Raw genomic sequence first — 15,881 nt, 5'->3', positions numbered from 1 at the left:
TAATATAGCACTACATAGCAAAGGTTAAAGGTAGCAAATTATACTGAATCTTTAACATGACAGTAAGTGCCGAATAATTTTTTTTCTGCAGTATTAATGATGATCCTACTATACAAGTTTAGTGCATCCAATATGAGCAATATAAGTCAGAAAGTTCTGGAGCAATTCAATTAAAAGTTCAGAACAATTCTAGGAAACCATTCAACAAAACAATTAAGCAATTCATTCCTATAGTTGTGTATTCAAAACTGAACTTATAAATCAACGTTAATTATCTTGTGCTCACTGAGATTAAAGCTAGAAACACACATCCGCTGTCAAGATGAGTCATTTTTTTTCCATTAACCAACTTGTTCAAAGTACAATGTCAGACCACAAGCATACATCATGCAAAACGTGTGATACAAAACATGTGATATACTTGTGTTTATGCTTATTAGTAAGAGGACATTACTCACCCAGATGTCAACTGAGCCAAGTTCAATTACAGAAAAATCAGCTAACTTCCTCACATCATCAGGGTCACAAACATCACTTGGTATGCCTATCACTTTCGCATATCCCAGACTTTTACCATTTATAGCTTCCATTTCTCTTAGATTTTCTTCAGGCTCTTTGACAGTTGTATTCACATAATCAACACTGCCACAAAAGAGAGTGCAGCGTGAGTTTAAATTTTTGAAAAATATTTTTTAAATAATAATATGATGATGCTTAATTTCCAGTACACAACCTGCATGACGTTACAACCACTCGATCTCCAGAAAGAAGAAATTCTCTACCAAGTGCTTTACCAAGTCCCCTAGTACTGCACCATAAAATGAGAGAGTAAGAATAACAAAGTGGCATGTGAAAAAAAATCATGAAAATAACCATGTGAAAAACAAAGGCACAGGAGCTCCCAGTTATTACAACATTCCTTGCACCCGCTCGGCTATGCTCGTCCATAACCATCTTAGCCCCTATCATAGTCCCAATTATAACTCTTCCAAGCCAACTATACCAGATCAAGTCCTACATTCCACCACCTTTACATCATGAAAATATTATAGAATTAGCCCATAAGAATTCCTTGAACTATGAGGTATTTGAAGCATATGTATCACATGTAAAAGAAATGTAACCTGACAATTGAAATCTAGTTAATAGAATGACACCATTACTCTTCATGGTTACAAAGTATCACTCGACATGTAGAGCAACCTATTTACAATGTATCTATTGACATGTAACTTTTAGTCTAGAATCATACAATACACACTATTATGCACAAAGATCTATAGAGAACTTTCCACAAAAAACATTTTAGAACACACTCATCAACATTGAACAACATGCCTCATAATGCACAAATGTAATTCAATCCGTCACAGGATTAACAGATAAAATTGAAATGCAAAAACTAATATTCGAGACAGCCAATACCACATAATTACTCAAAATTACTTAAGAATTACTGAAAATTACTCGACAGTAACTCAATCATACTTTCATTTGCTGAATCCAATTGCAGATCACTCAAAAATTTCTCTCGCAACCTTCAATAATAACGGAATGTAACAAAAAAAATTAAACAAGTAAAACATTAGGTAATTGAAGCAAATGTATAAGTAAAATCCAAAGTTTAATGCAGAAAACTGGAATTCACCAGACTAAGATTAGAGTGACAAAAATGCAGAACATTAGGAAATTGAAAAGAACTCCCTTTGAGCTTGATCTTACACAAACCATCACTAGCAGATCGAAAATGAACAGCAAAAAATCTGATCGAAAATCCAAAAAAAAATAACGCATAATTCAAACATTATGCAACATTTAATCTCGGTTACCTCAAAGTAATATAAGGAGGATGAGTATAATTCCGCTTCTTCGCTTTTCCTCTAGCTTCTTCAGCGTCGTGAATCTCTTCCGTAGGAGTATCATCCGACGCCATAGCAGAGCAACTATTGCTCCGTAAGTTCAGTAATCAGTTCTTCTTGCTCCGCAGGTTCAACAATCTGTTCCTAAGTTGCCGTCATTGTAGCAAAATTGGAAGCACTTTTCTTCGCTAGGGTTTTGAAATGGAGAATTTTATGGAGAAGAGAGAAAAAGAAGATATCTCAATATAAGAAGAGAGAGAGAGAGGATAGATACGGCAATATAGAAGAACGACGACAACACAAAGGACAAGGAGTAATAATTACGGTTAGGGTTTTGTTCAGGCGGTGTCGTTGGCAATGGTTTTAGCAGAAAAATGCCACCATAGACGACTTTTGAGTTCTCATCCATGGTGGTGGTGCGATTCACGAACAAGGAATAGGGTTAGGGTTTCAATTTTTTCATGAAATTTGTGAGAGAAGGAAGAGCTAGAGAGAGAGGAGGGGAAACAGTGTACGCGGGTGAAAATGAATGGTTGGGTTTTATGAATCCCCAATCCTCAAGGGCTTCGGTTAGTCACATCCACCGAAGCACTAGTCATAAATTTTCTTTTTTAAAAAAAAAGGCTGGACTAAGTGCTCCGTTTTTAAACTAACCGAAGCAATTGATAAGTAGCAAAAGCATTTTTTTCCACTAGTGAGTTCTAGAGATGATGAAGAATATACCGGAGATCATCTCATTCCCAACACTGAAAGATTCCTCACAAGTTTCGTTCTCAAGAGATAAAATACTAATATCATCTCCAAGTTTCCTCTTGGTGCACGATATCGTATCGTGCATTGTAGCCATGGAAAGGAAATATGGAGATAAATCTCATGGGAAAACCATTGATAATGAAACCATGGAATGCTGAAATGGACATGGAGAAGGAGGAGCTTAAATCCTTTCCTATTAGGGTGCAACTTATGTTGAACATCAAATATTGGGAAGAGAAGGCGTTATTCAAGATTGGGAGTCAAATAGGTCGTCCGCTGAAAAGAGATGATGCCAAAAAAAATCGAGACAAATGTGAATATGCAAGAATCTTAGTTGAGGTTGCCATGAATTAGAAATTACCTGATTATTTGCATTTCATGAATAAACATGGGGAAATGACTGTAGTAAGGGTGTAGTATGAATGGAAGCTATAGCATTGTGATAATTTTACGATGCTTGTGCATATGTGTTTAGAATGCATGAAGGTGAAAATTGACAAAGCCTGGGTTCTTAAACAACCTATGAAACCAATTGTTCGGGAAGGTCCAAGACCTCGAGAGGTGGAAGAAGTATATAAGGAGGGATTTCAAAGATCTCTTTTGCCTATAAAGGTAAGAGTATCTCATGCAAAGCGATCTCAGGCTAATAATACTTTATATGCTCTTGCTGTGGATGAAATGGACCGGGAGAAAAGGGAGAAGCAAGTAGTTGAGAAGAGTGGCAATGAACATGGTGCCGCAATAGTGGAGGAGGGGGGGATGACATTCTCACTGTTAATCGATGGAATTTTGAGCTAGAATGTTAGGGGTCTCAAATGCAGTCAAAAAGCAGACTAATGTGAGTAATTTTCTTCATAAGTATGTAGCAAGACTAGTGGGACTCCTGGAGCATAAGGTAAGGATTGTTAACCTTGGTAATCTTCATCAAAGACTTTTTGCAAATTTGTGTTTTTCGTAAAATTTTAATTATCATGAGGGTGGTAGAATAACCATTGCTTGAAAACCTGGTTGTTTTCATGTTAATATCATAGCTGCTTCTAGTCAGTTTGTGCATTGCTATGTTGTTCCCGTAAGTGGTATGAAAAGTTTTTATTTTACCTTCATCTATATTTTCAACGATAGTAGTAAACGAAAGGAGTTATTGAGGGATTTGAGGGCAATCTACACTCAAGATATGCCCGTTGAAGAAAGAATAGGGGTCGTTGTTAGATAGACAAAAATGGTGGATATAGTAGGTTGTATGTATTGTCTTATAGACGACATTAAAAACACAAGGAACATGTACACCTGGAATAACGAGCAGAAGGGTGTTAACAAAGTGTTCTCTAAGTTAGATAGAGTGCTTGTTAATATTGCTTGGCAAGAGCTCTATTATTTAGCTGATGTATGTTTCATGAATGAAGGATAATTCGATCATTCAACTGGATTAATTAATGTATATTCCATGAATGCTGGAGGGAGGAAACCTATTAAATATTTCACAATGTGAAAATCTTCTCCGATTAGTGGGATAATAGAATTATTGGAATGGTGATACCATGGTGACTAAAATGTATGTGATTGTCATTAAATTGAAGAATATTAAGACTGCTTTGAAATAGCTTAATAAAACTGGTTTTTCTAATGTTGAAGCTGCCGATGTGAAAGCGTATCAATACATGTGTGCTGATTAGTATCATGCCAAGCATACAATTTATATGGATTTCTTAAGGCAAAAAGCAAAAAAAAGGACTGGATAAGAGCAGGAGATGAGAATACAACAATTTTCCACCAAAGTCTTAAAGCCAGAATAGTGAAAAATTATATTTATAGTATTCATGATATGTAAGGAATCGGATTGATAAGACTGAGGAAGTTCCGGATGGCTTCATATCTTTTTATACTTCTTTTTCGTTGGACCCCAGTCACTTAAATAGGGTTCATGTTGTCAGGCAAATTATTCAAGATGGTTATGTGGTTAATAAATAATACATAGAAATTATAGGTGCTCCTTATATAAGGGAGGAAGTAAAGAATGCTTTATTTTCTATTCCTAGTGGTAAGGCGCCTGGTCCTTATGGATTTGGTACTTTGTTTTTTACAAGGATAGTTGGGATATTGTAGGGTTAGAGGTTATTGTAGCAGTGTTAGATGTTCTTCAGTAAGACAAGCTATTGAAGGAGTTCTTTTTTTTTGTTTTGCTAAGTATTAGTATAAATCACTAAAAATAATTTACAACCTAAAGAGTTTTCATGCTCTGAACAGCCTAACTAGGTTGGCCCCCTCAAAAGAAGAGAAAAGCTAATAACAGGTTATACAAACAACTCATCACAAGAACACATTAGAAGTACTATTTTCACCCTCATCTCCAACTGCTCTTTCAACCTTTCTAAAGCCAACCTCAGGTCTCCAAACAACTTGGTTCCAAACAGCTTCATTATGAGCCCACCATAATAGGTAAACCAGCCCAGTGAACATAACAACCAAAATTCTTTTATGGACCCCAGTTCTTGTGCTTTTCTAAATAAAAAGAATCTTTCTCTGGAAAAGATTGTGTATAGAGTTTAGATTTAGCCACCCCTAAACTATCTTCAGACATTCTTTTGCATAATTACATTCAAAGAAAAGGTGGTTATGACTCGTAATATCAGTATCACACAACATCACCGGCCTATTAAAATCAATAACACCCAACTGGACAAGTTTCTCTACTGTTCTGATTCTTTGATGCATTGTCAACCAACCTACCAATACAGGTTCTGGAATAGCCAATATATTCCAAATAAATGTTTCCCAATGAATCAATTCGTTTCTCTCTCTCATCTTCTAGTATATACTCTCGATGCTGAACTTAGACATCTCTCTGAATTCTTGGTGAGTATAAATCATCTTGATCTCGTTCTTAATTTGCACACTTGTTTCCAGTACTAACAACAATCATGTGGTAGTTCATACTCCCACCATTGTTGGGTTTTAATATACACTTCATGAACCCATATCACCCACAACTTGTTTTGCTTTGTATGAATTGTCGATACATACTTAGCAAGAACAACTTTGGTCTAACTTTGAATCTGTCTCAAAGCTAGTCGACCTTCTTACCTTGGGGTGCAAACTTTTTGCCAAGCCACATTACCTGACTTTCTACTCCCTTGCTCCCCACCCCATAGACTTCCTGCTCCCTTGCTCCCCAACCCATAAAAAATATCTGCAGATGTTTTCTATTACCTTGAGGATGGACTTGGGCATTATGAATATCTGAGCCCAATAGATGTGTATACTCAATAAAACTGAGTTAATAAGCTGAAGTCTGGCAGCATAAGATAGATTCGTTCTACTACATACCTTGAACCCCCCCTCTTCTCAATGATCCCATTACACTGTGCAATTGTGATCTTCCTTGAATATATAGGAACTCCCAAATACTTGAAAGGAAGGTTGCTATGGTTAAAGCCATACACATTCTTGATTCTTTGAATGACATCCCGACTCACTCTAGCAATATAAAAATATGATTTACTCTCACTGATTTACAACACAGAAGAGGAAGAAAATGACTTAAAGGCTTGGGGAATACTATAAACTGTAGGAAAATTACCAGCACAACACATGATTACCTCATCAACAAAGATCATGTGGTTCAGCTTGATCTGCTTGCACCTTGGATGATATTGGAAGTGAGCATGAGTGTCTAACTTCTGCATCAACCTTGACAGATACTCCATACATAGGATAAAGAGCAAGGGGGAGATAGGATCCCCATGTCTCAACCCTCTCTTAGATCTAAAGAAGTCATTAAGTGAGCCATTTATCCTGAGAGAAAGTTTGGGTCCTAGCACACACCATAACAAGCTTAATAAACTTATCAGGTAATTTTAAAGCATACATCATCTCTTCAATAAATTCCAAGTCAATGGTGTTATATGCTTTTTTCACATCTAACTTCATTATACAACTTTCTTTTACAATCTTCCTACCATAGTGTCTCACCAAGTCTTGACACACCATTATGTTATAAACAATAAACCTTCCTTAGTACACATGACACAGTTTAAGTCCCCCACAATAATCCATGGCTTATTCATTTGCATAGCTAGCTTTTCAAGGACCTACCAAGCCAATTGTCTAACAATTGCATCATTTGCAGCATATATAATAGAACAAGCAAAAGATGTTCCATTCATGGATTGTATTTGATATAATAAATCATCTAACTAAAGCAAGCCACAATATATATTAACATGAAATTATTTAGGATTCCATGCTATAGCTATTCTACCCCCTTTATGAAATGATTAGTTAGATGTAAAACACCAACCTTGAAACGAACTAAGTTAAAGCTTACCCATATTGTGAGCTTTGAACTTAGTCTCCAGGAGGCCAACAAAACCAATATTCTTCTAATTAATTACTGCTTTCACCTCTTTATGCTTATGTTGGTCGTTAACCCGCCTCACATTCCATAAGATCAATCTATCCATTGCCTTCAGGATGTTGGCCCTGTAACAGCCCGGATTTCCCCGACCAGCTTACAGGGGATTAAGCACAGCGAAAGCGACTTTGGTCGAGACAACCCGAACTATTACCATCACACTCACCGAACTACATCGGAGAGTGTGGAACTCAATTCCCAACTCTATTCAAATAAATTAACTATTATAACTATGCTCTGATTCTCAGACTCTATTCTCATGAATTTCTACAGAAAATCCGGCAGAGTTTCCTTTGAAAATAGGACAACGCTAAAGCGAAAAATAATATGAACCTTTTACAATTTTAATAAATAAAATATTTTCAAATCCCAAAGCTCAACAATCTCAACGCTTTCGCGGAGCAACAACCGGCAGAGAATCAGGAGCACTTAGCTAGCGATTCTTAAATAAAGAAAATATATTATAGAAATTAAACGATTAACTATTACAAGTGGAGCGTCCTCACTTCAATAACAAATATAATACGGCATCATCTCGTATCAGCTTCAACTTGCAAAAGAATAACTCACGGCTTCAACCTGAAACATTTAAAATACTGCCACCCACCAAGTGACAGGCCACAGAAATGACAAAACAATGTACACACATCAGCAAAGCTGAGTACTAAACCCGTAAATAAGAATAACACATGCTTTGGTGGTTTTTACTTGAAAACGACTCAGCAGTCAACATAATCACATTGTCATAACATGCATCACATCAACTCATGTTGACAACATACTTATACATCTTTATCTGATTGTTCCTTTTTCTACTACATCGTCATTTACATAAAAGTAAACCCAACAACGTAACTCCAAACAATCTTGTAACTGATATATCTTATATAGAAACTGATTAGTTAACCTTTCAACAAATCACGATCCCTTATGAGGAATCTGGGTTACTAACTTTGATATAAGCAATATACTTTATTTCCTTTAATTAATTTCTTATCAGAAATCCAAACTTATGTTTTCATACTCTATCAATCACTTTCTTATATTCTATAAACAACCTCTTATCAAGCAATAAATATCATAACTTCACTATAACGATTCCTTATCGGGAATCCACATAACAGATATGATTCCTTATCGGGAATCCAACATTAGTATCACTTACCAGGATATGCCTCCTTATCAGGAAACCAATATCGATATTCGTATTCATATACTGAATAAACATTCATGACTTACCTGAGAGAATTCCTTATCGGGAATTCATTATCGAAACAACTTACCACGATATGATCCCTTATCAGGAATCTATTATCGATATAACTTTCACAACTTGAGATAACTTTCTTTTAACCAGGGGGAAAGAGAACGCGGCGGAGGAGACAAAGCTTACACTCCGACAGTGGGGGTCGTCACCCAACCATTTGCTTTACTTTTGGCCAATAACCGCGACTAGTCCGGAGTACATTTTTCCGCTGATTTCATCAGCCATCCACAGGTTTCACATTACCTGATATATCGCCCGATTATCGCCCCACAGAGCAATGGCAGTTTTCCCTGTGGGGCCCCCAAGGTTCACAGTCCATGGGGCACTGTTCATGTCACCTCATCCGTCGACTCAGATGAGGCTACTTTCCCCTTTCAGATTCCTTTCGATTATCGTTCATAACTCAATCGTCATTCTTAGAACTATTCATAGTTATAGTAATCCTTGACAATCATTGAACAACAAGTAAAGCTTCTTCTTAGATAGTTATAATCGCTTGAGTATTTCGAGGCCAATATAGATATGAATTTCGATTCAACTCAATTACAATTACAAAACATACTTACCACACAAGTAACCAATCATATTCTGTAAAATACCCAACCATAGTGACAATAGGTCTCTCAGCTAGATTTAACTAGCGAGAGTTACTAACCTGATTCCACACATCACATACTCTTGCATATAGATAGTTCATATTCTTTTTCACTTTACCAATATCTATGTAGACTCGTCTCAATAATGATACTAATGATTATCAAGCATCAACCATACTAGCAATAGGTCTCTCACCTAGAATTAACTAGGGAGTGTTAACTTAAACATCCCAACTTGAGGTTCTTAAGACAATATTAATATGAGGTAGTTACTATTAGTTAAACACTAATTACAAAATCAACGATGAATCCACTCACAATAGTGTACTCACAATCACATAGTGCCAAGTCCAATTCATGTCCTTAGTGTACTACTCAAATATATATTCGAGGCCTCTTTAAGGTATTTCAGAACTTATAGTTACTACGTAGTTGAACTCAAGCACCATTATTAACTAGTAGATACTAATCTGATAATCTGACTTTATTACTTTACTCCATCTATAGTCATTAAACGGAAATTCTTTATAAAACACATCCTTGAAACATTACTAGGATAGTTACTTCAATACTCTCCATTTCATCAAGATTGGTCAATTATATTAGAACTATTCCCAGCTCCAACCAACTCACATCCTTTATTAAAAGTAAATCAAACTGAATCTCTTACAAGTTAACCTTGATTAACTCAACTTTCAATCATGAAACAAAGAAGTGGATAATGTTTTGCCTTATAACCATCATAGGAATAGCGTACTGAACTACCAACTTTATTTAGCAAGTATTACTAAAAGAGTAGACATCTCAACTCCCTTTTAGTAAATTATAAATAGTGTTCTAACTTTACTACATTAAGCCGTTTATAGGGTATTCCCTCATCACATTAACTCGATTATAATAGGAGATGGACCTTGCAATAGAGTTTACTTCTAACAACCTTGATATTATCAATACTTAATTAATCCTTTTTCTTTCTTTAGTTAACTGAACTGACATAACCAATTCCTTCTTAAAGTTATACAAATAGTCATTGGCTAATCTATAATATATTAAGAACTTCTTAATCGTGATACTTTTAACTTACCAAGAACAATAAACTAAAATTATTACTATTCATGGCAATACGATAACCGTAGAAAGATTAACAACATTCTACTATCATTAGGACCAAAGGAACTTACATTACCCTTACTAAGTCATAACTTTTAAATCCTATTAATTCAATGACGCACATAACTCAACTTGTTCAATTTCCTTAGTTAACAATCATCAACACCACAACATTAATGATACTCGGGAACTACTCCCACTGATTTCGACTAACTTAGTTAATACAAACCATCCCATAAATCTTAATGGCAATTTCTAATTAAGAATATTAATCTAATTGTATAACTCACTATTTAATGTAACTAGAATAAAGCTTCCCATTAATCAAATGAAACTAGTAACTTTTATTGAGCTAACTTAAGAATTTCTAATCATACTTCTTTACCACAACCAACAACAAATCAACTATGTTTATTAATAAAGTGAAGGAGCTACTCCAATTTGAGTTTGTCACAACCAAATTCACAACCAAAGTGCCATATTTGATCAATCAACCAACATAAATACAATTCAAGTTGATATATCAATTCACCACAACACTAATCCAGAACATCAACTATAATTATCGCAACACTAACCACCACCACCACCACAACAATATCCCAACCACATCACAACAACACCAACAATTCAAGGGCAAAAATATAACAAAACTACCAACAACAACTCATGACTATGGTTCATAACAGCAGTACTAACACAACACAACAACAACCCATAATCAAATTGATAATTTGACTCCAAAACTAGAAATCAAATTGAAAATTGATAACAGCCGTAATAACTCATAACTAGGGTTAGTACCTTCGGTACTCGGTGTACCACCAACACCGAGGTGGCGACAGCAGCAGCGCAAGTCGACCGCGGCAGCAGAACAACAACGACAACGCGAGCAGGGGAGGGAAAAACCGACCTTGACGGCACCATGACCACAACCGGCAGCAGCACGACAACGTGCGGTGGTGGCGAAGCACCACCGAATAACAGCGTCGAGAGCAGCAGCAAAATCGCGAACAAAAAGCGCGACGAGAGAGAGAGTCTCGAGGGAGGAGAGAGAAAGACTCGAACACACAGCACCGACGAGCGGAGAACAAGCTCCGACGAGAAGGGGAAAAAAAAATTCCGACGGACTGCAGAGGAGAAGATGCGCAGGAGAGAAGAGGACGGTGGGTTGGGGTTTGGGTTTATCGGGGTCTGGTGTTCAGGTACGAGAGATGAAAAAATGGGGAATTGGGTTTTTGTTTATGAATGAACCGACAAAGGGTTTGTTGCCCAAATCTTCCAACCGACAACAAAATGAGACAAGGACCCAAATTTGAATACTATTGCCCAAATACCACTAAACTAATTCAAATCATTAAAATTCAAATATATATTCAAAGATTTCATAAAATTAAACTAATAGATATATTGCAAACACGACAGAATTAAATATTCAATTCTTAACTAAAATAAATAGGAATATTCGAAAAAATAATTAATTAAAATTAAAATTAGTTTTTAAATAAACGCTCTTAAAAACAGGGCTATTACATACTACTACCCTTATCAAAAGTTTCGTCCTCGAAACTTGCAAACAATTCTTTAAAGAAAATTAAAATCTCAAACTCGCAAGACATTAGGTGTCCAGCCTCCATTCTACCATCATCTTTTGACTCTCTACTTCAACTTGATTCGCGAAATCAAGGAGCAAAGAAAATCTCTACTTCGACTTGACTCGCAATATCAAGGAGCAAAGAGCAAAAGGGGCAAATTTGTTGGCATTGGATTTCAATCATCTCATTTGCAGAGATCTCGTTTGAAATTCATTTACTTAATCAAATCATATAAGTTTTCTCGAAATACCATTCGAATAAATAATATCATAAACAATCAAGTCATAACAAGATAACATTAAACATAGCAAATATACACTCAAGTAATACTTATGCATATAAATGCATCCATATAGTACACGCATAAGCGCAAACACTCATACGGCTTGATTCATTTATACCGAATTCTTTAGTCAATCCATTAGACCTATTTCCGACCCTTACACTATGATATGGAGATCACAGCGTATCCAAAAACTACTCAAGCTCTGATACCACTTGTAACAGCCCGGATTTCCCCGACCAGCTTACAGGGGATTAAGCACAGCGAAAGCGACTTTGGTCGAGACAACCCGAACTATTACCATCACACTCACCGAACTAACATCGGAGAGTGTGGAACTCAATTCCCAACTCTATTCAAAAATTAACTATTATAACTATGCTCTGATTCTCAGACTCTATTCTCATGAATTTCTACAGAAAATCCGGCAGAGTTTCCTTTGAAAATAGGACAACGCTAAAGCGAAAAAATAATATGAACCTTTACAATTTTAATAAATAAAATATTTTCAAATCCCAAAGCTCAACAATCTCAACGCTTTCGCGGAGCAACAACCGGCAGAGAATCAGGAGCACTTAGCTAGCGATTCTTAAATAAAGAAAATATATTATAGAAATTAAACGATTAATATTACAAGTGGAGCGTCCTCACTTCAATAACAAATATAATACGCATCATCTCGTATCAGCTTCAACTTGCAAAAGAATAACTCACGGCTTCAACCTGAACATTTAAATACTGCCACCCACCAAGTGACAGGCCACAGAAATGACAAAACAATGTACACACATCAGCAAAGCTGAGTACTAAACCCGTAAAAAGATAACACATGCTTTGGTGGTTTTACTTGAAAACGACTCAGCAGTCAACATAATCTCATTGTCATAACATGCATCACATCAACTCATGTTGACAACATACTTATACATCTTTATCTGATTGTTCCTTTTCTACTACATCGTCATTACATAAAGTAAACCCAACAACGTAACTCAAACAATCTTGTAACTGATATATCTTATATAGAAACTGATTAGTTAACCTTTCAACATATCACGATCCCTTATGAGGAATCTGGGTTACTAACTTTGATATAAGCAATATACTTTATTTCCTTTAATTGATTTCTTATCAGAAATCCAAACTTATGTTTTCATACTCTATCAATCATTTCTTATATTCTATAAACAACCTCTTATCAAGCAATAAATATCATAACTTCACTATAACGATTCCTTATCGGGAATCCACATAACAGATATGATTCCTTATCGGGAATCCAACATTAGTATCACTTACCAGGATATGCCTCCTTATCAGGAAACCAATATCGATATTCGTATTCATATACTGAATAAACATTCATACTTACCTGAGAATTGTCCTTATCGGGAATTCATATCGAAACAACTTACCACGATACGATTCCTTATCGGAATCCATTATCGATATAACTTTCATACTTGAATAACATTCTTTTAACCAGGGGGAAAGAGAACGCGGCGGAGGAGACAAAGCTTACACTCCGACAGTGGGGGTCGTCACCCAACCATTTGCTTTACTTTTGGCCAATAACCGCGACTAGTCCGGAGTACATTTTTCCGCTGATTTCATCAGCCATCCACAGGTTTCACATTACCTGATATATCGCCCGATTATCGCCCCACAGAGCAATGGGCAGTTGTCCCTGTGGGGCCCCCAAGGTTCACAGTCCATGGGGCACTGTTCATGTCACCTCATCCGTCGACTCAGACGAGGCTACTTTCCCCTTTCAGATTCCTTTCGATTATCGTTCATAACTCAATCGTCATTCTTAGAACTATTCATAGTTATAGTAATCCTTGACAATCATTGAACAACAAGCAAGGCTTCTTCTTAGAATAGTTATAATCGCTTGAGTATTTCGAGGCCAATATAGTTATGAATTTCGATTCAACTCAATTACAATTACAAAACATACTTACCACACAAGTAACCAATCATATTCTGTAAAATACCCAACCATAGTGACAATAGGTCTCTCAGCTAGATTTAACTAGCGAGAGTTACTAACCCGATTCCACACATCACATACTTTGCATATAGATAGTTCATATTCTTTTTCACTTTACAATATCTATGTAGACTCGTCTCAATAATGATACTAATGATTATCAAGCATCAACCATACTAGCAATAGGTCTCTCACCTAGAATTAACTAGGGAGTGTTAACTTAAACATCCAACTTGAGGTTCTTAAGACAATATTAATATGAGGTAGTTACTATTAGTTAAACACTAATTACAATCAACGATGAATCCACTCACAATAGTGTACTCACAATCACATAGTGCCAAGTCCAATTCATGTCCTTAGTGTACTACTCAAATATATATTCGAGGCCTCTTTAAGGTATTTCAGAACTTATAGTTACTACGTAGTTGAACTCAAGCACCATTATTAACTAGTAGATACTAATCTGATAATCTGACTTTATTACTTACTCCATCTATAGTCATTAAACGGAAATTCTTTATAAAACACATCCTTGAAACATTACTAGGATAGTTACTTCAATACTCTCCATTTCATCAAGATTGGTCAATTATATTAGAACTATTCCCAGCTCCAACCAACTCACATCCTTTATTAAAAGTAAATCAAACTGAATCTCTTACAAGTTAACCTTGATTAACTCAACTTTCAATCATGAAACAAAGAAGTGGATAATGTTTTGCCTTATAACCATCATAGGAATAGCGTACTGAACTACCTACACTTTATTTAGCAAGTATTACTAAAAGAGTAGACATCTCAATCCCTTTTAGTAAATTATAAATAGTGTTCTAACTTTACTACATTAAGCCGTTTATAGGGTATTCCCTCATCACATTAACTCGATTATAATAGGAGATGGACCTTGCAATAGAGTTTACTTCTAACAACCTTGATATTATCAATACTTAATTAATCCTTTTTCTTTCTTTAGTTAACTGAACTGACATAACCAATTCCTTCTTAAAAGTTATACAAATAGTCATTGGCTAATCTATATATATATTAAGAACTTCTTAATCGTGATACTTTTAACTTACCAAGAACAATAAACTAAAATTATTACTATTCATGGCAATACGATAACCGTAGAAAGATTAACAACATTCTACTATCATTAGGACCAAAGGAACTTATATTACCCTTACTAAGTCATAACTTTTAAATCCTATTAATTCAATGACGCACATAACTCAACTTGTTCAATTTCCTTAGTTAACAATCATCAACACCACAACATTAATGATACTCGGGAACTACTCCCACTGATTTCGACTAACTTAGTTAATACAAACCATCCCATAAATCTTAATGGCAATTTCTAATTAAGAATATTAATCTAATTGTATAACTCACTATTTAATGTAACTAGAATAAAGCTTCCCATTAATCAAATAAACTAGTAACTTTTATTGAGCTAACTTAAGAATTTCTAATCATACTTCTTTACCACAACCAACAACAAATCAACTATGTTTATTAATAAAGTGAAGGAGCTACTCCAATTTGAGTTTGTCACAACCAATTCACAACCAAAGTGCCATATTTGATCAATCAACCAACATAAATACAATTCAAGTTGATATATCAATTCACCACAACACTAATCCAGCAACATCAACTATAATTATCGCAACACTAACCACCACCACCACCACAACAACTATCCCAACCACATCACAACAACACCAACAATTCAAGGGCAAAAATATAACAAAACTACCAACAACAACTCATGACTATGGTTCATAACAGCAGTACTAACACAACACAACAACCCATAATCAAATTGATAATTTGACTCCAAAACTAGAAATCAAATTGAAAATTGATAACAGCCGTAATAACTCATAACTAGGGTTAGTACCTTCGGTACTCGGTGTACCACCAACACCGAGGTGGCGACAGCAGCAGCGCAAGTCGACCGCGGCAGCAGAACAACAACGACAACGCGAGCAGGGGAGGGAAAAAC

At 35.7% G+C, this 15,881-nt stretch overlaps 1 protein-coding gene and 1 long non-coding RNA gene across 2 annotated transcripts; both read right to left on the bottom strand.

The window, feature by feature from the left end:
• Positions 1-306: 306 nt before the first annotated feature.
• On the bottom strand, positions 307-2,390 carry LOC125497582 (probable chlorophyll(ide) b reductase NYC1, chloroplastic). The gene is made up of 3 exons (XM_057392964.1): positions 1,830-2,390; positions 734-1,028; positions 307-642 (listed from the first exon to the last, which is right to left on the bottom strand). The coding sequence occupies exons 2-3, from the start codon at positions 967-969 to the stop codon at positions 342-344; spliced, it is 537 nt and encodes a 178-aa protein (XP_057248947.1). The 5' UTR covers positions 970-1,028; positions 1,830-2,390; the 3' UTR covers positions 307-341.
• Positions 2,391-7,463: 5,073 nt separating this feature from the next.
• Positions 7,464-11,173, bottom strand: LOC130590497 (uncharacterized). Its single transcript, XR_008968402.1, has 2 exons — positions 10,801-11,173; positions 7,464-7,619 (listed from the first exon to the last, which is right to left on the bottom strand). It is a non-coding gene; the product is annotated as an uncharacterized LOC130590497 (long non-coding RNA).
• Positions 11,174-15,881: the final 4,708 nt, after the last annotated feature.

The sequence above is a fragment of the Beta vulgaris genome, chromosome 1 (assembly GCF_026745355.1).
Source record: "Beta vulgaris subsp. vulgaris cultivar EL10 chromosome 1, EL10.2, whole genome shotgun sequence".
Classification (NCBI taxonomy): domain Eukaryota; kingdom Viridiplantae; phylum Streptophyta; class Magnoliopsida; order Caryophyllales; family Amaranthaceae; genus Beta; species Beta vulgaris.
The sequence above is the reverse complement of the archived record's forward strand: the minus strand, read 5'-3'. Positions and strand labels throughout refer to the sequence as shown.